Consider the following 22,755-nt stretch of genomic DNA (forward strand, 5'->3'; position numbering starts at 1 on the left):
AATTATAGGAAATGCGTTTATCTAAGGTACATAAACTTTTGGGATTGACTGTATAGCCAATACATCCTTAAACTGTTTTGGAAACAAGCAAATATAGCTTTGGCTTATAATACAATAAGAATCAATACTAAATTGCAAAATGCAGCCAGAATATATAGATACTTCAAAAATATTGATATGACTAATTATTAAATTCATTTGATTGATTAAATCAATAATTTACGGATTAATTCAGATGACTATCTTTATTTTTTCAATTGCTCATTGCAATATGCAAGACTGAGAAGATTACAGTTTTTAAAAAAATTTGATGTAGAAACCTGCGGATTGCGATATCCAGATAATGTGCAATACGCGAAAGAAGCAGCTGTAGAAGCTGGGATTAATTCGACTGCGAAGCACGCTCGACAAAGAAGAAAAGAAGCGTATTCCGTTCACGGTGGGCGCATCACTGCACCGTAGCGCGGCGGTAACGTTGCACTTTTGGCAACTATTCAGCTCCGCTATTTTTTCCGCGTGCAGGAATTCGCGGGTCTCCAGCGCACCGCGCCGCGCAGTGACGTCCTCGATTCGTCGAAGAGATTCATGGTCGCTGATCTCTCAGCGGCGATCTTCGAGACGAAGGTGACGGCTCGGCCGCGTTTCCGAGAGTTACAGAGACAACCGGGCTGATTTAAGACGCGCTTAACCGGGGAATAATGCAAGCCCCCGCCGCGCCTCTCCCGCCCGGCCTGTTTATATTTATCGTTCCAATGAAGCGAAATTATGATCTTTTTTCGGGACCCGTATTTTGTCTCGTGAACGCGGGACCAAACGGCGCTGCTAATTGATCATTGCCTCTTAGGATAAAAGTTCTGACGATCAACCATTTCTCGGCTTTCTCGGAACGGTTTTCGTGGTACACATTTCGCCGATAAATGTGAATCACCTCAGTTCACGATTCAAATGAGTTTTCGGAACAGGTAAATTCACATCCAATTTCTGCTTATTGCCTAATAGTAAGAAACTTCATTTTTTAGTTTTATTTTATTGTAAAAGTAAAATTGGATTCCGTATCTAGTAAGTACATACTCACCTAACGCTTTAGATATTCATTACACATTGTAACACATGTCGCAGTCATAACTTACGCAGAAATGTTACCGTTGGTTCATAACGTTGTTATGAATAAAATGTTAACTGTTAATTAAATGGCAAACGGGTTCTTTATGTTACATCGTACGGTAGCTAATATACAACCACTATATGATATTTCATAGGCATAACGCAGTTGAATGCACAATTGCAACGCAACGAGTGTATTCGAAGCTTGAAGCTATTTCGAGGGAAAATTATCGCTCGAAACGTTGGAATTGAAGCTAGCCTGTCGACGTCGAAATAGCTAATAAAAATGGCAGACGAATGATAGAAAAAAAGAGAGCCGACAATACCAGTGGCCACCAATTTAAAATAAACTTGCTTCGTTTTAAAAATGGAGATCAATAGTTGAGGGAATGACGGCAGCAGCTAGAATCGAGATTGTACCGTCGATTTCGGAATAGACGCGTGTTTTCACGAGCCTGAAATCGTCACTTTCGAATTTAGCACTAGTAGATCCACACCGTCAACACTCGGCCGGTTTCACGTGCTCGTAAACGTCCGCATAGATCAAACCCCCATAGGATAGCACGAAGTGTGTTAACTAATTTCCTTGAACAACTTGTGCTCGTAAAACTCGTCTGCAACTATGAACTGGCACACAGAGTACATGAAAAAAATACATATCTGAAGTATTATTATCATGATACAGTCTGGGTTTACGATTATACAAGAGAACAGTTACGTACTGTTTCATATCAATGTTCCATCATATTCCTAATAAATTCCGGTTATAGGTACTTACACAGTATTTCCTACCTCACGTTCATCAAATTCCTATATTCCGCAGTCATTTCAAGTTTCCTGATATCCGTCAATTTCTCATCATTGCCGATTTCCCGATTTCCCATTTGAACGAGGCCTATCCGTGAAATTGGCATCACCACGACTACGAGCAGTTGGAAAGCACGAACTAATACCTCTCTCCCCCGTTCGGCACCCCAAATAAACTCACCCCTCTCTAAGTTTGCTAATAGCCGGAGCGTCGCGGGCGCGACACCTAAAAATATTCAGTGCACGCGATCGCCTTCCTCCTCGGCGATCGTAGTCGTCTTCGTTGTTCGTTGACGCCAGCGTTGACGATAAATAAGCAGCGTCCCCGTTACGAGTCCGCGGGTGCAGTTAAGATATGACGACACACTTAGTGTCGCGAATAAAGCAGCGCGGTCCACACATTGCATTTTCCATCGTTGCATCGCGTCGCGTTGCCTTGTCTCGATCTCGAAGGCACCAGGGGCGGTTCTGTCGGCTCCGAACGCCCACGAACCGCCCCGGACAGGTTTCAATCGTTTATCGATCAGGGGGTGGGTTTCCGTGAGAGATAAAATGTCGATGTTATTGGCTGCCAAATCAGTCTGCTTGCACAGAGTTAACTAATACTCGCTTACGTATAATCGAGTGTGCTAGCGAAAGTATTTTTATAATTCATTTTGCTCTGGCTTCGATTGCTACATTTTTATATCTTTAAAATTTATCTATGAAGATATTTTTATTTACTCGATGTAGTTCAAATAGAAAGATCTGTGAAATATACAAACTCGTTGAACATTTTTAAACCTTCAGGTTAACAATTATTATATTCAATGTTATCAGTCATAAATCAATAAGAATTATGTGGTTTCATGACGTACGTCTGTGTACGAATGAGAATTTTGTTCTAATAAAGTAATTCGAATTAATTTCGATTAAACGTTGTCTCAAAGTTTCGTTATGCTTTTTTTTGTGTGAAATGTGTGTCCTGAATTCGGTTCTATAAACGAAACGCGATCCGGTTCCGAGAGCTTTGACGCGGCGAGAAACGTTGTTACTGTGTGGAATTGCTATGCACTTAATTCGGTAACCGCCACGTCGACGGTTAATCGGCCGGAAAATAAATTACCGATTGCCTTGGCAATAATCCCGACTGATTTTCAGGAAAACGCGGCGGGTTAATGTGAAAATCGTCGGTTTTTTGTTGCCCCGCGCGCGGCACCACCGTGTTTAACGTCGCGTGACAATGATGCGACGAAAGTGATAACCATAATTCTGTCAAACGCTCGCTCGTCGACGGTTCTATCTGGAAAAACGATAATTGCAGAATCAAATTTGCCCCGCAGGCCTTCGTCAGAAATAGACACTGGCCGCGGAACTTAGCCGCCGGAGATGGGCGACAAAAGGAAATGAAAATAACGTTTTTCCCGAGATGTTCGACCACTTGTACTTGACAAATGACTTCGTCGAACGCGTAGATTGAGATTTCTTTACGAGAACTGTTGGTAAAAACCTGACGTGGAACGCTAGGTGTCAAAAGATCTGACGCCTAAAAGGAAAGCCAAGAAACCGAAATAATCTGGATGTTGATGTCAGAGTGTACAAACTGTGAAAAACGGTTGTGCATATCTATCTCCCGTACGTATTAAGTTTGATTGATCGTAATGAATATTTCATTCGCCTCTATTCAAATGAATAATTACAGACTTTAAGACTTATGCAAGATTCATATCCTACATAATTAGTTACTTGAGCAGAGTTTGAAAGCATCCGCTGCAATCTGCGCTAATTATTATTGAGTAATATTTAGTTTAACATTCTTGCCCTGTTTAGTATGCATGTACTTTATCAATATATTAAAAAATACAAATAGTGTAAACTTGTAACAAGTATAATACATGATACGTAAGACTCCTAGATTTTTGATTAATAATTATAGATAATTCTACGTATTTTATATTGTGTTTAATTTAAAGATATACTTTTTTGTTAGAATATAGAGAACGTTGTTAACAGCATCTTTATGGACAATGCAGGTACATTTTCCTGAATACAAGATGTAAGTCGATCCTCTTTAAGAATTTCTAGCAATCAACGAAATTTAACGATTGTAAATAATATAAGTAAAATAAAATGTCGTTTGAAGAAGAACAAGGTGCAATCGACACGTCGATTATTCACTATGAGTCCCTTAACCCCCGGCAAAATGTATTTATAGCTGATGCTACCAGCGCGTGGGGGTGGCGAACTTAATGCATCCTCTTGTTGCATCGGCGTTTCGGCTATAATGGATACGAGCATTTTTTCTCTTTGTGCCAGATACATATAATCCGCGGCCTCTGTCGAAGTTCTGCGGTAATGCCTTCGCGCCTTTGTCTCTTGTGTTACAGAGAATTTTGGCACGACAAAGGCTAGCGGTATCTCCATTTTGGTTCCGTAGCGTAGCTCTGAGTGAAGCCTCGCTTTCGTCGATCGGCCATTTCCCTTTTGCTCACTTCCTCTCCGCGATACAGGAGGATGCGTGTTTTTGACGCCGATCTCTACGTCGAACCTGTATTATGCTAAAAGCTTCCCTGCATGTCCAATATCTTTAGCTTACTATTTGCCCACACATACCTATACGTCAAATAGATGTAAGTGAATTTTTCTCCATTAATTTCGTGTGACATTTTGTGGATCTTTCGTCTAAAAGTTATTAGTGACGAAATAAGAAATTCGTTTGGAACATTCTCGTCTAAATGATTTTTGTCTTTCATAGAAAGGCTCGCTCTCGCAGATAAAAATTGGGACAATTTCGCGGTAGCTACAGTTTTGTCACGGTCTGCTCGTCCCCGTATTTGCACAGTTCTTCTACCACGACAATGCGAGCGTAACGCCGAACTACTTCCACCTACTGTCGGATATGTTTGCCGCGCTCTCTGAAGCAGTTTGCTAAAACAACAAACCGAAGAGGAGTAGCCGGCGCAGGACTTAGCTGACTTAAAGCGCGACGCAGATGTTACTCCCATCAATTTGGTACGGGCAAACATTAAAATCCCCCGTGTAACTGATGCACTATGCGCGTTTTCGAACTTAATTCCGGAAGCAATGCAACATCGCACGGCGATTCCTACCGTATGGAACGGCCGTCGAGTACGCCCTAACGTTTAAAACGTACGAGCGACCTTGAAAGACGCTGAAATGGCTAATTCACATTGTCGAAGAATTTCAAGGATTTATAGACGAAATTAGGGATCGTAGAATCTACTCTCACAGCACGGTTCTATTTCACCGTTATGTATTGAGCAGTATAACAATAACTGTCTAACGAAACTCACGACTGGATGCAAACAATGTTAATTCATTTCGCATGACAAACTTCATTTGCGAATTTATTGTTCTTGTAACACAAGGAAATCATTCTGTAACTGTTCGTTTGAAACTCGGAGGCTTAAGAATGTACCAAGTGCATTGTTATACACTTTCATGAAGACAAGCTTTAATGGACGATCGAAATGTTAATTCTGACGCATATCACCAATGGATTTCTTAACAGTGATCTGTTGAAGCTAGTTGCCAATACTCGTACGATCAGAATTCTCGTATTCGCTAAGCAGTTGAATCCCGTGAATCATGTACAGACGCCTATAGGGGGTCGTGCATTCCAGGAATAGGCTGTCACGAGCGGTGCCAATGCAGCCACTAACCTATAACTTATTTCACGTATCGTTTGACGTGATGCATTCGATCCAATAATATCCGGCTGGGGTTGGGAACGTCGCGACGTCAGCGGAGCGCACCGCAGCAAATTCATAACGCCGCATCGCGCTGGATTTTCCGCGAACTACGGCCCCTGCGACGACGTGGATATTAATTGATCCCTAACCGTTCCCATCATCTGAGGAACAACTTCCTCGATGGTAGTGGCCTAGACGGTAGGCGGAGGGAACGAAACGGGTATTTGCCGTTCCGCGAAAATTCTCTGTCCCGCGCTAAACGGACGATCGGTTCCCGCGGGCATAGTCCCGCATGGCAGCGCGTGACATATTCAAATTGGCCTTGACGTACCGTTTCTCTCATTCGAAGAAGAATACATCATGATCGGTTTCTGTGGCAATAAGATATATGCTGTATTGTTTGTATCGATGGAACAGAGTATTGAATAAATCATTGATTACGTGTTAATGACAGAGTTCTTTTCCTTGATTTATTGACGTTTTCTGAATAAATTATTACACAGATAATTCATATTCATTATACGTCAGTTAATAAACAAGTAATAGAGTCTGATTCGAATAATTAGCAGATAAACGGAGTAAAAACTGAAAGAAAAAGATCGTTCTCTGTATCACTGGTGCCACTTTTCTTTCTTCATCCTCTTACTACGAAATGAGGAAAAAACAAACGGCTAAAAATACTACCTGTAAGCTCGACAATTTATATCACATCACTGACTGTCAAGAATAAATAGCCAGAGGCGATAACGCGTCCAATAAAAAGTCGAAAAATCGCTTATTTACTCGGGCAAATAAACAATTTCCTTATTCCCTCTCCTGTCGCCCGCAATCGGTGTCAGCCGAACGGGAGTCGTCAAACGAATTTAGCTCGCGGAATAATTGAACCGGCCGGTTGCAGGACCGGAGAGAGAAAATTCAATTTCACGTCCGATGAAGCTCGGACAAATCGTCTTGTTTGCATCATCGTTTGCGCGATGCGACGAACGGCGTCGACGACGCGCGTTTGGCTCCGGGATCTACTAGATTTCCGATCGACAGCATCGCGTCGCGACACGGGCCAGCCACCATTCGTTTGCCATCGCGGGGAAATCTCGAGACACGGGCCGCTATTTTCGACGAACGACGACGACAGTTCACGGTCTGTTCCTCGGTCACGGTGGGCGTAGCATCGACTTAGTGATAAATTGGACCGGATCACACACCTATCTTCGCACGTTCGCACTTTCCGGGTGCCGGTCGCCAAACGATCTCACCTCTTTGGAAGGGTAGCCTCGGGCTAAAGATACATGCCGCCGGACCATCGAAAATGCTGGATTATCGGTTGCCAATGACCCCCCTCGTACAATGATATTCTTTACTGGCACCAACAGCCTCGTGGACTCGTACCAAGAAATGTTTCTACGAATTTTCTTGTTAAGATGCATGCATATAAAACTGTGAATATTATACATAGTACAACACTACAGAATTTTAAATTGATATTAACTAAGATGTATCAAGACTAATTGAAAAAATGAAGAGGTAAATATATTAAATATCTGATCGTATTTTATGGGATGACAATGGAAGTGTTCATTAGTGTAATTAGTTTTTCATTTCACATCTAAGTAAAAGTTATGTGGTCCAGTATTTTTGTAGGTGAACGTAGACAGATGAATGAGAGCACGGCTCGTGAATTCCTCGGGATTTTTATCCAAAAATAACCAGCGAGTCCACGCGTATCTCTCGCATTTTGTCACGTTTCGAATGTGAAAGTGTTGTCTTCGATTTCCACTCTATTTCCTGCCTTTTCCACGAAGAGTCTCGTCGTCCCTGCTTTGTATACCCTCGGACGGACGGTCGACCGTCGAAAATAAACGTCGACCATTTATATCGGGAACATACATTATTCGATTCTTTACGAGACCCGTGTTTCCTCGAATGACTAATTGGAACAACAACAATGGATATATTTTACAGTGGAACCGTGGAGGTGGTCGCGGTGGCTTGGAGCGAGCGGTTTGAAATACATTTATTGCTGCAGCCCGAGACACAATCGAATCCTGTCGGACAAGAAGACCCCACCACTCTTCCTTATCTTTCGTCGTAAATTAATCTGCCACGTTTCACCCTCCGTGAGCGAGTTTTCGTCCTGACCTCTCCCTCTGTTTTGCTCGCTAATATCCCTAAAACCTCCCCGACCGCGGGGGTCTTCTTAGAACGAGACTCTTAAAAATTGTTTTTCTTTCTCCTCGGATAATCTTTTGTACGACACACTATGCTTATTTTTCTTTGCACCCGTCGACATGAATATTCGTCCCCGCGGTTTACCCAAAGTATTCTTTAGCGTAACACAACGGAACATTTTAAATGAATGATGCTGCCAAATTTGATTAGTTGGAAATATAAGATTGTAATCAATAAAATAAAATAAAGAAACATTATGTTGGATCGTCTTCAGGAACATGAAAGTACACTAACAATAAATGTTGAGAAAAATACTCAAAATGTTTAAATGAACTTCGACAATTTATATTACTCATATTCCAATCACCTACAGAATTTCTGAAGGAGTTTCACTTTCAAGCAAATATACTTGTAGCTAGACAATTATTATTTCTAGCCTGGTACCTTTCGGATTTCGAGGGGGCAATAAAGTGTGCAATTAATAGATTCATTTACGTGTCCACATCAAACGAGATATTCATCCGGTCACACGTTCAAGTGTAAAGGACTTCTTTGACGATTTCCATTCCGCGAATGGCGTTCTGCTTACGGGGGACATAACGAACCGTGTCCTGGCAGTCGCGGCGCAGGAACAAATGCGGCGTGTTAACATAAATCTCGAAATCCATTTGAAACCGGGACGTCTATTATCGCTCTCAGACAACCAAGGATCGTCTTTCTGTAGAAAACGTTGGCTAATTAAACAAATGCTCAGCCCAGATCGGTGCCGTAACTTCAGACGTTGGTTTGAAGTTTTTCTATTAAAAATCAACTCCTCTTATTTCAAAAGCAATTACACTTCCTTGTATTTCTTTACATGATGGTGTACCAAATACTTAAAAGTTTATACATAAAAAAAAATATATGAATCTATAAATATTTTCAAATCTTCTTATGAATTAATCGTAAATTCGGTGAAAGTTTTAATGGGTGGTAGTAATCGACTGTACGGCACACACAGTCGCGTTCATTAAATTGGCATCGTCGTAGCTGAAAGTATCTTCCATTTAAGAACCAGCCGCGACTTTGGTAGACAATCGACATTACGAATTCGTCCGCGACAAAGGCGAGGATCGCAATCAATAGATCTTGTCGGTGGAGGCCGTCTCTCTCTAATGCCGTACATAATTTAGGCATTAAAATACGAGAAGCGCGTAGCGTTGATGCTATTAGCGCGGGGTGCACGAGAGGGAGGATGACGTCAACCGATGCAATTATATTTTATGCCCTCTGCCATCCCCTGCCGACGTCTCCTCTCTATTTCAACCAACCTGCCTCTATCTTCGAAAGACCCCGATGCTCTCTTCTCTTCTTTCCTCTTCGACTGTCTATGTCTTATCCTTTCCTACCGCCGCGTAGCGCCTCGCCACTTATTCACTCTTTCACTCCCTCCCCCCTCCTCCCTCCCTCCTCTGCTCCTCGCTCTCTTCTCACTAGACGGGCGACTATAGATTTATAACTACTTAAACTTTCGCGATTTATTTCCCGCTTATCGTTCGTCTGGATATGTTTACCGAAGTTTACTTATCACTTAGCGAATGCAAATGAGGGGACAGAGGGTGAGGACGGAGCAGGTCTGCTTCAAATTAAGCCAGCGTCGATTTGACGCGATATGTGGATTGAGTTGGATCATTGCCATTATACCGTTCGCAATTAATTCCCTAAATATGATACGGACGTTTCTGTTCCCGAGTCTCAATTTATCATGAAGAAAAATCACGATGAAGCAGCGAATTATATTACTTCGTAGTTGACAATTGTATTAAACCTAACGTGCGAGCAATGAAGGTAGCATGAGTAAAATCAAGTGTGAGACCGCAAAATGTGTCTGAATTTGTTTCAACTAATTCGTACAAAGTGAATAATGGTATGAGGCACGTTGATTGCATAATTAAGGTGTATCATAGACGTGCAATGAAGGGTGCGAAAAATTCATTAAGCAAATGCTTTAAACTGTTTCAATGCGACAAAGTAATTTATTAGCCGTGTAGACTATGTTGCTATTTTCGCGATGTTCCTTCGTGTTGGTTTCGCATTTAAGCAGCCACCGTGTGCAAAACTGACTTGGTCGTGCCAAGTTGATGGAAGTGTTACTTAGAATGTTGCAGTAGGCTCTCGGGATATTATTCTCATCATTAATAATTACATATTTTCATACTACCTGAAACCGTAATTCCTATAATTTCATGATTTCCCTCGATAGAACCAATCGTGTCTAAATGTCTGTTAATGGAATACGTTCGAATGAAGTACCTGCACAGCCAAATTTTTTATACGAAGTATCTTACTTCAGAAAGTTGACCCTTTTTAATCCGTCGATTTTATTATTAAAATGAAACTGTGGACAGTTTACAGAAATATAGAAAGTGATTAAAATGCTTTTGACATGCGCTTTTTTTGCGACTACAAGGTTTAGTGGTTTAGATCATAATTTTTAAGCAAATCGAACGTCTTTATTTGGTGAAGCTACTATAAATAGAAAGAGGTCAGACGGTGCTACTTCGAGACTAATTACAGATGTCATTGAACTGGCTGGGAATTAGTTTTCGCACTACGGACAGAAACTCTGATGATATTCTTTCTACGCTATATTTGCAAATTCTTCGATCTTTCTTCTTGTCAATATTAAAAACGGATGTTAATTAAATATGTACATGGAGAACAAAGAAATTTAAATATAAAATCTCTAGAGCCGAGAAAATTATTACCTCTGATCAGTCTTGAATTTAGAACATATACGTATAGAAGTTGAATCATAATAATTATATTGTCATTGCATATTCAGTTTATGCAAAAGCATGTTCTCGAACAGAATTTGAACTATGTGCATATTGTCTGACAGAGATAGATTGATATCAAAATTTATCAACACAAGTACAGACATTTAAACATTTTATTTATCGTATGTGATTAGCAATAAATACACAAACAAATTTTTGATCATTATTAATATCCAATTACTGCGTGCAGTGAAAATTTCAACGAGCGACAGTTTAAATGACGACAATTCGGATAGGCGGTTAGAGATACGAGGGAGAAGGAAATGAAGCGGGTGGGTAAAATGTACTTTCGGTTCGCGATGTGTATTCGAATGCACGAGCTCACCTTTCGCGGAACTGAAGGGATGCCGGCGAGGATAGGAAAAGGCGGACGAGTAATAGCTACGGAATATTGCAATAATATGCAAAGTATATGAGGGATATATTAATTTCGCGAAAACGGTGGAAACGTAGAGACGAGCTGCTGCCTCGGCAGCAGCATCGGAGCCCCGGTTTCTGCGGGCTTCCGTGCCCAAAAGAGGCGGCATATCGGAGTCCGGGGGTGGAAGGTGGTCGAGACGAGAAACCGGAGGCTTCACAGACAAATAAATACACGATATTTCACCGGATGGGAAATGAGAGTTTGCTTCGTGGCTTGCTTACCGGCTAGACTCCGCGAAACTGAATTTTAATTCTGAGGAACATGTATCTACATGCCTCGATTACCTACTTCGCCATATAATGTATGACAGATACGCTTTATTACATACGCAGTGCCGGTTTCGTACCACTGTAATTCGACCAACCAAACGAGACGTTAAATTAAGTCGACCGTGAACAGTGCGTTTATTAAAAACGCGAATTTTCAATATTTTACAGTTCCAAAGTGAACGTTCGATCAATCGAATAAATTACTTACATGACTATTAAACCATTAAGTAATAAATAATCTATTTTACATTTTAAGTACACACACAATACTAATTTAGTTGACATATTGTGTAAAAGTGATGTACATATATTTTTAAACAGCTGCATGGGTAATGCGAGTCTTGAAATTCTTCGAATAAAAAAGAGCTGTACCGCAAACAAAAGTTTTAAGTTTTCCAAACATGAAGAAAGGGAAAAAAGAGGGAAACGTGAAACTCGGAAAGGCTCGTTTAGTATCCACTGTTCGAAAGGCCAAAGGCATCGGAAGGGTGGGTGGGTGTTTAGAGTCGGTGAGGCGCGGGACCGAGAGCCGGTCATAAGTTCAAGCCAAGAATTCGCACGGGAATGAGGAATTGAAGTAAGTTGCGGCTTTGCCGACTCCAGCACTCGTCGTCGTCGTCGTCGAAGTCGACGGTGGTAGTAGTACCGGTCGGTTCTGCCGGATAAAAAGTTGAGAAAAGCAAGAGTTGAGATCAATACCTCCGACCGACCGCCCCATCACGACCCCCTAGCTTCTCCGTAGAAGTCCCCAGACTTGTAAGTCCTCACAGAGACTCTTCGAGCACTCCTCTCTTTCTTACTTCCTCCCCTTTTTCCCGTTTTCTTTCGTCAGGTAGCACGGAGAAACGTGGAAATTCCCTCTCCTCACCCCGTAGTCCGCAAAACCTTGTCCCGAATCTTCGCAAGCAGTTCCTCTACCGTCTCTTGGGCCGAGTTTATTCTCAACCGTGCAGACTGACATCGCAGCGTCATTATTGACGACACTTCGAGTACAAAGGTGTTCGTTAGCCAACTTTTTCGTTTACGCGTGCTCCTTATAGCAATAATGATAACGATATTTCCATGTTTCGGGACACGTATTTACATAAAATATTACACGATATTATTTGCACGTATTCTAACCAATATACGTATAACCGACTGCTTCACGGAATCTCGTCTCCAATTTCATTCCACCGTATCTCGTATTCCAGCCACTTGGAGAAAATGGGACAAATCATAATGGTAGACACATCCGTAGGTGTCGTCTCGCACCCCCGTTATAATTCACGGCTAATCCAATCTGCCTGTTGGGCGGGAACGATTTATAAGAAACCCTCTAGTCGCGTGAAAATACAATAATCGCTGCCGGTTTCGAAAACAGGAGACGAAGGTGGTTGAAGAAGGGGACCGTCGTCGCAGACGTTGGAAGCTTCTGGCAGTACGACGGAGAGTTGTAATTCCCGTATATTCGCGACACATACCGCGAAGAGAGAGAGAGAGAGAGAGAGAGGGTGAGGGATGATGTGAGAAAGAAAGGACGGTCCTCCTTCCCTCCTGACCACCTTCCCCCTTCTCCGTCCTGGTCACCGGAATCCCCCACTTGGCCAGGCCCGGGCCGAGTTGTAGCTGCTAACTTAGTTTGTGAACTGCAAAATCCTCCGCCGCCCACCAGGGCATACAAATAATAATTCTTTGTTTCACGCGGCACGGAGACGTGTAAATACCGGCGTGGCTCTCTCTGGTTCGGTGCAGAGAGCTCTGCCAGACGCGAGCAGCGGAAGCGAGAAAGCGTTGGCTCGAGGTTTCAGGGAAGAAGACTATTCCCGCGGTAACGCCTAAATCGCTCCAACAACTCATCCGCTGAAAGTTGCGACGAGCTTCGAAGATCTACGGGCGACGGAGCTTCACGGCTCCTCTTCCTCCCGCGAAACACTGCCTCACGACCTCTTATCCGCCGTTCGGTCTTCTATCCCCCCCTCTCTCTCTCTCCATCGTTTCCGGTGTCCCTCGCTTGCCACTTCGTCCTCGATGACCAGCATTGAAGCGGTGTTTCTGAAATTAGAAACCTGCCACCAAGACGTTGACATCGACTATTCGTTTTCGATCGAGAAATATGAGAAGTCTGCGCTGGGTGATAATTTTTAGTTTCTCTTTTCAGGTACGATTGGTCCCACTTTCGGGACTTCATGATGTGGAGATTACTATCGCTGTTACATATTTGTTGATATGGAAGGATTACGATTTTCCTCTAGTAATTTTAAAAATACATTAAATGCACGCTGACTGTCGTAAATGACGATGAATCGAATCGCATCTACGTTATTTCCAGCGAGCGGGGAAATTCTGGGATGAAAAAATATTTTTCTGGAAGGTACGGAACAATATGCAGAGAAAATATCCAATTGACGCGGAAAGTCCGAAGCAGTCGTCCCGGATGGTCTGGCAATAACACAGTAAACTTAAGAAGGATGCTGGGAGGCAGGAAGGAACGCAGAGACACAGTCTTGGTAAGAGGAGCATCGCCGGAAGGAGAGAACGTCAGTGAAACGGTCGACAGAGAAGCCGGTGAGCGCGAGCGGCGGGCGGCGGAGTGGGAGGACGAATAGAAGGTGAAACCGGCGTGGCGGCGGCGGTGGTGGTGCGGTGGCGGCGGCGGCGGCGGCTGTACGAGGGAGACGGGTATCGGGACAGGAGCGGAGAAAAACGCCGGGGAAAGACGGAGATGAGGCGAACCGGTGCTCGAGCTCCGCGAAGAAAACGCTTCGGTTTATTTCAGTTCGATTTTTCCAGTGTCGCCGTCGCCCTGACGACAATTCGCAGGCGCGGTACACTCTCTGCTCCTCTCTCCGTCACACACCGAACTACCGCTCTTCTTCCGTCGATACCGTTCTCCCTCGCTCCCATCGCCTCGGTCTGTACGAACCAACGAATGGGTTACGCCCAGATGCGCGCATCGAACCCTGGTCAATAGAATCGTTCTGTCTCCCGTGTTCGTCCTCGTAGCTTTACCCTCTCCAGCGGCCGCTCTCGGACAGTCGACGCTTCAGCATCGTCGAATCGGAAAGGGGTGTACCACCGGCGCAGGGTCGTGAGAGACCAGCCGTAGTGCGTGTAGGTGCGTTGGTCCACCTATAGAGGAAAGGGTGGACCCTGGTATGCCGAAGCAGGCAGGAGTTTAACAGGGTGCTCTGGTGCCGAGCATCCACCGGCGGAGGACCACCCCCGGTGCGATTGGAAATCTATTCCCACCCTCGAAGTCGAACCTCGACCTATCGGAGGGTTCGGTTCGGAGATATTGAGTCTGCGCTCTCTCTCCTCTTTGTCGATGCTCATCATTCGCTTCGTGGTTACGCTCATCCACCCCCCGCTTGCTGATTTTCCGTCTGTTCGCACCTCGTTTCTTCCTTCCACCCCCCCTCTTGACACTTGAGCCTGCCTGTTCGATCTTTCTCCCGACATTTTTGTCTCGTTCGCCAAACGCCCATCACGGTGAACCGACTCTCCTCGATCTTTAATGAGAAACTGCTGCTCGTTAGCGACCTTTCAGCAATGCCTCCTCGATCGATTTTTTCCTCACTGATGTAAGTATAAGTTGTCCTTCTCTACGGGCGAGAGGTCGAGAAGAAAATGAAGAACTGGTTAACGTTTGTAGCTGTTCCGCATCGCAGCGAGTCGTTAAAACCAAACGTAACGCGAAACCGGTGGTTGTACTTCGGTGACGTGGAACTGTCGTTGAGTGCGTTTATGTCCGTTTAGCGGTGGCCGCGTGAAATATTTTCACAACACCCGGCCGCTTGGATACGCATACCTACACGCGCGCATTGTACCCCGACACAACGCCCCCGACGGCTCCCGGGGTCAGCCATACCTCATTGCACCGGACAGTGGTCAGATATTTTCACAATAGGTTCCGCGCCGGTGCTTTCATCGCAGGAAACTTCGCGGTTCGCCGGGGTGTTAAATGGTTGGCCCAGGCATTGAATACGTTTCTACAATACGGTCAGCACGCGGTAACGTAACGCTCGGCTCTTTGCCTTTGCCGTGATAGAAATATTCGAGTCTGCACGTCTTCTTGCCCGGAAAATTTCAACTGGGGCGATACGTAAAATGGAACGGAGTTCAGTTGAACAAATACCCCATTGTTCGCTGACACCCTTCGACATTTCCTCCACGATCATACGAAACATTTCCTCGTATTCAAACTCGCGAGAATTATCATTTTTTCATTAGCCTTGAAAAAATTGTATGTGTGTTCCAAGATTAAAAGTCAAGCTGTAGGAAAAGAAATTAGGTATAAAAAAAATACGCTATGGTCTAGTAATGATAGTAGAAGCTGTGCAACGTAAGAACGTTTGCAAACTGTCTAGCACTTGTCTCTTCTCGGTTTCATAGACCATGGAATAGTGGAGAACCTATTTTTGACATTATTGCCAAGCTAACGGTCATGCTGCTCAGGATCCAATTTACAATTTATCTGCTGACCTTTGTCATTAATAAACCGACGGATCATCGAGAAAAAATGTGAAGAGTATAATCGATAGCGGAATCGGTGTAACGTAGACCAGCCATTTCTTCGATAATGCGTTCATGCCCCAACGAACGAAGAAGCAGTAGCGCACGGCGCCGATAAAAAAGACGAGTTCTCCTTCTTTCTCTCTCCCGTTGGTTCGTCTATCGCGCGCGATGCCGCTGGGGGCGGTGGCGGTGTGTCGAGGACCGTCGAAGGGGTGGCCAGACCGGTCGGGCGAAGGGTGGTCGAGAAAGTGGGAAGGAGAGGAATCGGTAGTGGAAAGAGCGTTAAGAGTTCGTCGGGAGGAGAAACAGAGAGGGCCGTGAGGGCGGAAGGAAGGAATGGAGGGAGTGCGGCGCATCGGAGGTGGGACAAGAGAGGGTATAGAAGCTATCGACGTTTTTACGTAACAAATCAGTCGTAACTGGCGCGCACCGGCTGCGACCGTGCGCGGTAGAACGACCAATCAGAGAGCCAGCCGATATTCGATACCCGATCACATCATAGGTTCCTACCAGCCGCTCGAAACACCAAGGTAGCCCAATAGCTGGATGGGAAAAAGCGGAGAGAGGAGAGAACAGCGAAGCCAGGGAGGGATGCACCGGTAAGGGATGAACGTCAGACGGAGAGGAGAACTCGCGCCAATGTCGTACCGATCCGAGGGGGGCAGCGAGTGAAAAGAGAAAGCGTTAAGCTCCGAGGAGGGAACAATTGCAACCAACCTTGTGGTAGACAATTCGTCGGTGGTCTCGCCATTTTTTCTTCCTGCCCGCCGCCTTCTAGACAGAAAGCTCGTCGGACTCACCGGGGACTGGTTACCAATCTACATGTGTGTCGAAACGTTGTTCCCGTGATGGATTGCGTGGAAACGATACGTTGAAGCTAATGCATAATCGAATACGTTCAACGGAAATAGTAGTAGACGGTTGGATACTATGGATTAAGGTGGTAGATGGAAGAAATGTCGCTTCTTATGAGGCCGTCAGTGATGAAAATGCGAACTTTTCCTTCTTATACTTTGGACGAAAGTTTCGCTGCTTCTGAACTAACTTTTAAACTAATCAATGCTTTCAGCTAGATAAAGAGAAGGAAAGTAACCGGCAGCTATCCTTGAGCATGTTTGCGAAGCTTAAATTAGCTCACACTTTCACTCGGCGAACAATTCCTATTTATTATCTACAGGAAATGACTGATACGTCTTGCTGTGCAATTAATGGACTTTCTTTGTACGATATGACATGTAGCTACAACTTGTTTACAATATCTATATTGATATGCCAAACGGAGAGGTCAATACCTGGGGACTGCTTTCAACTTTGCATTGTTGGAAGCAATTCAAATATCGATTTTAGAGAATCCAGACGACAGAACCTTGGACGACCTTGCATGGTAGCATTCATTGGACCGAAATACTCGTCCAGGGAAATACGATCGAGCGACGGCGGATGAGGGAACGGAGCCGGATACATGATTAGCGACAAGGAGAAAAATTCCAGGTCGAGGGTGATGGAAACGAGGCGGAGGAGGTAGACAGGCCAAGGGGGATGAGGTAGGTGACACGAAGAGAGTGAACGGCGAGGGTGGCCGAGTGGGTGGCGGTTACGATAGGGGATGGCGGTAGGTAGGGGTAGTTGGTGGAAGTAAAGGCGCTAGTGTAGAAGGAGCGTTTTAATCTATGGTCGCTCACAGGAGCGGGACGCTGGGATCGGAGCTCACCCCCGCGGCCGGATTATAATCAACCCTTTTATCCTAGGCTTTCCATGTCGCTAATTTCCATAATTACACAGACGCTAAAATCACAATATCCTCTGCCGGCAGAAAGGAGTAACCTACGTGAGCTTCCTCCTCCACCCATAGCAGCGTCACACGAGGAGAATGCCTGGTCGGGAGGGTGGAAGCGGCATTTACAGGGAAAGAGAAAGGGACAGGGCGAAAGAGGACGAGTGGTCCGTGAATGAAAAGAAAAGAGAAGGCTGTGCAGGTTGCGAGGAAGAGGTAGAAGAGGAGAAGGAGGCGGGAGGAAGCGGCTGGCTAGAGATAAAGGTACTCTTTAGCCAGGATGGCGTTCGCTCGCATGTTTATGCACTCGTATCCGCGTGGCCGTGCATGGAAGTGCCTGGATAACCAGCCAAGTGACAACCCGGCAGGTCCCCGGCTGGCATAGACCTGCCAGCAAGAGCACGCCTCTCGACTCGAATTTTGAAAGGCAGCCAACTCGGAAAAGTGGGTTTAAAAGTCTCTCGATAAGTGCCGGCGTGATGGCCCGACGGGTACTGCCGTCGCTTCCACCTACTGGCTGTTAGAAACATTTCTGTTCAGCGTAAAAGCGGGTTGATATTCGCGAGTGCGGGATCATTCCCAGCTTCTCCAGCCGCTCTAATCGCGCTCAACTTAGAATTCGGTTCGCAAGATGACCGCGACGGGGCATCGAACCTCAGCAGAAAACTACACGGGCGATCATGCACGTCCGTACGCGAAAGCTTGAGGCTCAATCGCCATAGAGGATAGCGGAACGAACCTTGCCAAAAAGTATAGACAGAGGGGGATCGTTACCTTGCGGACGATCGAATCCTTAACCTTCTCCGCTGGTGCAACCCTGCCTGGCTCTCGATATTCCAGCGCAGGAGGACTCACCGAGTCACTGGGGTTGACTTTTCTCACTTTAACCTCGCGATGCGATGCTTGGCTTCGGGAGAGGGTGGAAGAGGGGGTTGCTGGGGCTGTATCGAGCGGCCCTCCTACATACATCTATCTCCTCCGACTCCTTCCCTCTCCTGGCCGTTCCTCTTACCCGCCTCCTCTTTCCCTCTTTTCCCTCCCCCGACATTCGTGGCCTTCCGCCCCTTCCACCCCTTTCCAACCTTCTCTACCTCTTCCACCTTCTCCTCCTTCTCCGGTTCTGCCTCCCTCCGCCTCCTCTTCACCCATCCTTCGCGACTCACCTACCTAAGCCCCGTCTCTCCTCTCTGCACCCCCTCTCGCCGCCTCTCCTCTCTTCTCTCGCCTCTTTCTCGAACTCCGACAGTCTCTCTTTCTCTTTTCTTCTTTCATTCTATCCCTACGCCTGTCTCACTCTTTCGAGGCCTTTGCCTCGAAAACGCTCTCACCGACAAACAAACCACAGACACTTTGCAGTTTTACGCAATCGTAAGTTCCTTCATTTGTTTACTCGTTCAACGTTCGCACGAATATCGTTACGCACGGGGTGGCGAGATCCGCCGACCGACCGGCGTGCATCCATCGTCATGTGCGGCGCAATAAACAGCAGGGAAAAGCGAACCAACTTCCTAGGGACTCTATAAAACTTCGCCCTCTTTATACTACTTCCGTTATCTCGCGTGTCATCTAGCGTTGTCCACTACCGTTACGTTGGATCGCGGACGAGCTTTAAATTTTAATTAAAGAGAAAGCGTTTGTTGACGTTCACCGATATCGTTCGTCGCTGATGATCCATCGTCACCGGATCGCGAATGAAGATCCGTGAATCTCGTTATAGGACGACGAACGCGTTCGTCTGAAATTCGTTTCTCCGCGGTGAAGACAGACACGGTGGTGCGCACAGGACGTTCCAAGTGGCGACACTCTACAGCTTTATGCACTTTCCTTTACTGCTCGGCGCAGGGTTAGGTGAGTAGGACGCCCGACACGGGGGGGAAGGGGATTACTCGACGCCGAAATTGCTTGCAGTGTCGAGTTGCCGAGAAACTTTGGATTTCGGACGAGCGGCGAAAGCGGCGAGGGGAAAACGGAGTACAAGGTCACGCGTCGGGGCTGATTATTAACTTTTCCGGCGAAGATCCTGGCTATCCCAGTGACTCTCCGTCGAACCCGTGACCATCTTTACTCCTTCACTCCGTGTTTTTCAATAAGTATTCGCATATGCATAACAATCATGGCACATGTATTTTAAATAGGATATAATTATAAATTTATATTCGATATTCTTTACGTACGACGAGGATTCCCTGCCTATTTGTTTCCTCAATAGCATACTTTATTAAACAATATCCAGATTCGTCACTGCGAATGAGAAAGTTCCCATAAACGCAAAATTCACTCGGTGATGCAAAATTATGTAGTCCACGTGTTTATTATTTTTTCTGGTCTCAGCCATTAATCGGGCTTCTTACGCGCGTTCGTAGCATCTTATATCTCACGGATGCGTTGTATATATGACACGGTAGCGAAGAGGAGGAGGAGGAGGAGGAGGAGGAGGATCGTCGCGGATGCGGACGAGGTCCGGGGCCGTCGAACGGCGCGGGGGTGCCGGACGATGAAGGGGAGGGGGTCGGCGGTCGGGGGTGGCGGAAGAACGCGAGGAGAGGCAGGACGAAGTGGAGTAGGAGAGCAGTATCTTGGAGACTTCGCACTGTATCTTGAAATGAGTTTTGTTGGATCAATAAGTTCCACTATAAGAACACTCTCGCTCTGTCCCGGTGTATCGGGGTGTTGGTTCCGTCCGTGTTTATCTGTGTCTGCAAATGGATACACGCCGTACATGAGTCTCTCTCTCCCTTTCCTATTCCGGCTGCTCTTCTGTCTTTTCTTCGTCTCTCTCGGCCGCGCTCCCACTACTCCCCGTCGAACGAGCTATTCCCCTCGTTCCACCCTGCCGCTGAATACGTCTATGTATCTATCGCATCAGCCGACTATGTACGAATAGAATAGGATAGTCGGTACAAGCATTTCGAGATGAGTCGAACTCAATCTCGCGGCAGACGGGGCTCTATCCGGAACGAATCTACCTTCTGCGGTGATCACGTGAGCATGGATACGCGAATTTCTGTGATTGCCGCTACGTAGGGGATGCGCGATAGAGGGAGGCGACAGGCTCGGGCGGTAGTATGTGGCAGAAATTTCTACTACCTACGCTACCGGGAAATGATTAATCCGCGCGACCGAGAAGTAGCACGAAAAGGTGCCGGTTTCGCGGAGCAGCAATTGCCACGTAAGGCAATCGAAAAGCTATGGAATAGAGCATCGCACTTTAACACGATTCTGTCACGTTTTGTATTATCTAGTACCTGTATTCGCGATATGAAACAAGCATCACCAATACCAGTAAACTTTTGAACTTAATAAAGAATGCAAAAATTGATAACACTCTCGTCACCATTGATTACGAACATTAATTATCATACCTCATTCCAAAAGTACTAGAATCATCCAATGATAATCATTAGGTTTTGTACTTACAAGGCTGCATTGTCGCGGGTTTTTTCCACGTATTGCCAGAGGAGAATCGGGGTTTTGTAGTCAGCCTGTACCGATGCCAACCAAGCATTATCGTATGTACCAATAGAATCTATACATATATCGGGCAGCACCGTAGGGGTAGTTACATAAGACCGCACTCTTCCCGGTGTACATCGGCAGCTCAGCAAGCAGCCAGGTACACGTCGCACACGCATTTACGTGTAGCACGATGCGACGTGAGAGGCACACAGTGCAACCAACCAACAGTGGGCTGCAGTGTCGCAGTGGTGTTTGCAGATAGGAGAAACAATCGCTATCGGCCCGTAACAAATGCGCGACAACCTGCGTTCACAAGCCAGCCCCGTTTTCCTTCGTTTCCACCATCCCTTATCCCTCGCTATGCCGCGCTGCTGTGCCGGGTCTAATCTAGCCGGCGATCATTATATTTCCTGATTAAAATAACGCTAATGCCTCCCCTATTTCGCGACTATCGTCGCCGGTCCGTCTTTCGTTTCACCCCCTCTCGATTTTTCGGCGCGATCCCACGACACAGCCGTTTCAAGCCGAACGGCTTCTTGGCCCAGTGCCCACCGTCTTAGCTCCTCACGGCGCGCCGGTAATGGCGTCGTAAATTAAAAGTTTGACTTTTCGTGTGATCGATTTCACGGATGGGAATCCGCGGTGCCGAAGATTTGATCAAATGGCGCTTGATAATTGCTGAGATAACCTAACCAGGTAGAAAAAGTATCTCCTTCAATTCGACGTTCTATCTGTTGAACCTTCTTACACCAAATCTTTCAGATTGTAAATTTAATTAATGATCATTCAAGACCTTTCTTTGCCAACGTGGGAACTTAACCAAACGAGATGAACATACCCAAAAATTTGATGCAATACCATTCGTACTTATATCTTGAAGCAAGTGCAGTATTCGTTTTAATGATTCAAGAAAGAGTCATTGCTTGGTCTCGACACAATAAACCTGATAATCGAGTCACGAGCGACGTGGCTCTTCTTCCCATTTTGGTGTTCCTTCGTTTTTAAATATCTGAATCTTGGAGGCTCTTTCACTGCGAACAGAGAAGAGTCCTTTGTGCGGACAATCTCGAATGATAATCAGAATCCTCTTGTGTCTCCCATGCGTGGAACGGCGGTACCGTTTTACAACGAGTCCCGGTAAATCATTCCGGTGGAAACGTCTCCGCCGCGTCACGAGATTTGGTACGCTCGTTCCGCGGACTCAGAATTCTTCTTCTCCGTACACCTCCACTCGATCCGACTACACGCGGGACCCGCGATGCGCGTTTGATAACGAGGTTCGGTCGGAACGAACCGTTCCGAGAGATCCTGCCGCCCCGTACCTAACCATCCCGACGTTGCAGTTGGTTGGAGAAAAATTAGTGCCACTTGTGGTCAATGTGGCAGGGGCTGCGTTTTACAGCGAACGCTCTTATGGGTAGGTCACTCCTGGTACCACGAACATACTAATGCTTACTGACACCAGACATTGTTGCTTTGTAGGTACTTAAAGTAGATTCGGGCAAACGATCGTGTTCTAAAAGCTGAACCTTCTACTCAGACATGGGATATCACTTATGAATATGACCTGCAGTACACCTTGGGACAATGATTCTCAACCCGTTTGTACTGCGTTAATTTCCCTTATGGGAACAAAGTAGTAATGAACTTATGCCTCATTTTTCATTGCTTGATTAACATGTTTGATTAAATACTAACAAATCTTCTGTATATGAATTCTCAAATATCAGTTGAGGAACTCAGTCCTATA

General features: G+C 45.6%; 2 protein-coding genes and 1 long non-coding RNA gene across 4 annotated transcripts in view; 2 read left to right on the forward strand and 1 right to left on the reverse strand.

The window, feature by feature from the left end:
* LOC113464939 (uncharacterized) overlaps positions 1-18,533 on the reverse strand; it is a 62,478-nt gene extending 43,945 nt beyond the window's left edge. For both annotated transcript variants that reach the window (XM_026817745.1, XM_026817744.1), the window contains exon 1: positions 18,324-18,533. In XM_026817745.1, the coding sequence (XP_026673546.1) occupies positions 18,324-18,518 (195 nt within the window). In that variant the 5' untranslated portion in view covers positions 18,519-18,533. The remainder of the gene's footprint in view (positions 1-18,323) is intronic.
* Positions 17,527-18,304, forward strand: LOC113464940 (uncharacterized). Its single transcript, XM_026817746.1, has 2 exons — positions 17,527-17,813; positions 17,918-18,304. Exons 1-2 carry the CDS (start codon positions 17,646-17,648, stop codon positions 18,071-18,073), a joined length of 324 nt encoding a protein of 107 aa, XP_026673547.1. The 5' UTR covers positions 17,527-17,645; the 3' UTR covers positions 18,074-18,304.
* Positions 18,534-19,313: 780 nt separating the features above from the next.
* On the forward strand, positions 19,314-19,709 carry LOC113464941 (uncharacterized). The gene is made up of 2 exons (XR_003389805.1): positions 19,314-19,397; positions 19,458-19,709. It is a non-coding gene; the product is annotated as an uncharacterized LOC113464941 (long non-coding RNA).
* Positions 19,710-22,755: the final 3,046 nt, after the last annotated feature.

The sequence above is a fragment of the Ceratina calcarata genome, unplaced genomic scaffold (genome assembly GCF_001652005.2).
Source record: "Ceratina calcarata isolate Rehan_Ccalc_2016 unplaced genomic scaffold, ASM165200v1 scaffold61, whole genome shotgun sequence".
In the NCBI taxonomy this organism is placed as follows: domain Eukaryota; kingdom Metazoa; phylum Arthropoda; class Insecta; order Hymenoptera; family Apidae; genus Ceratina; species Ceratina calcarata.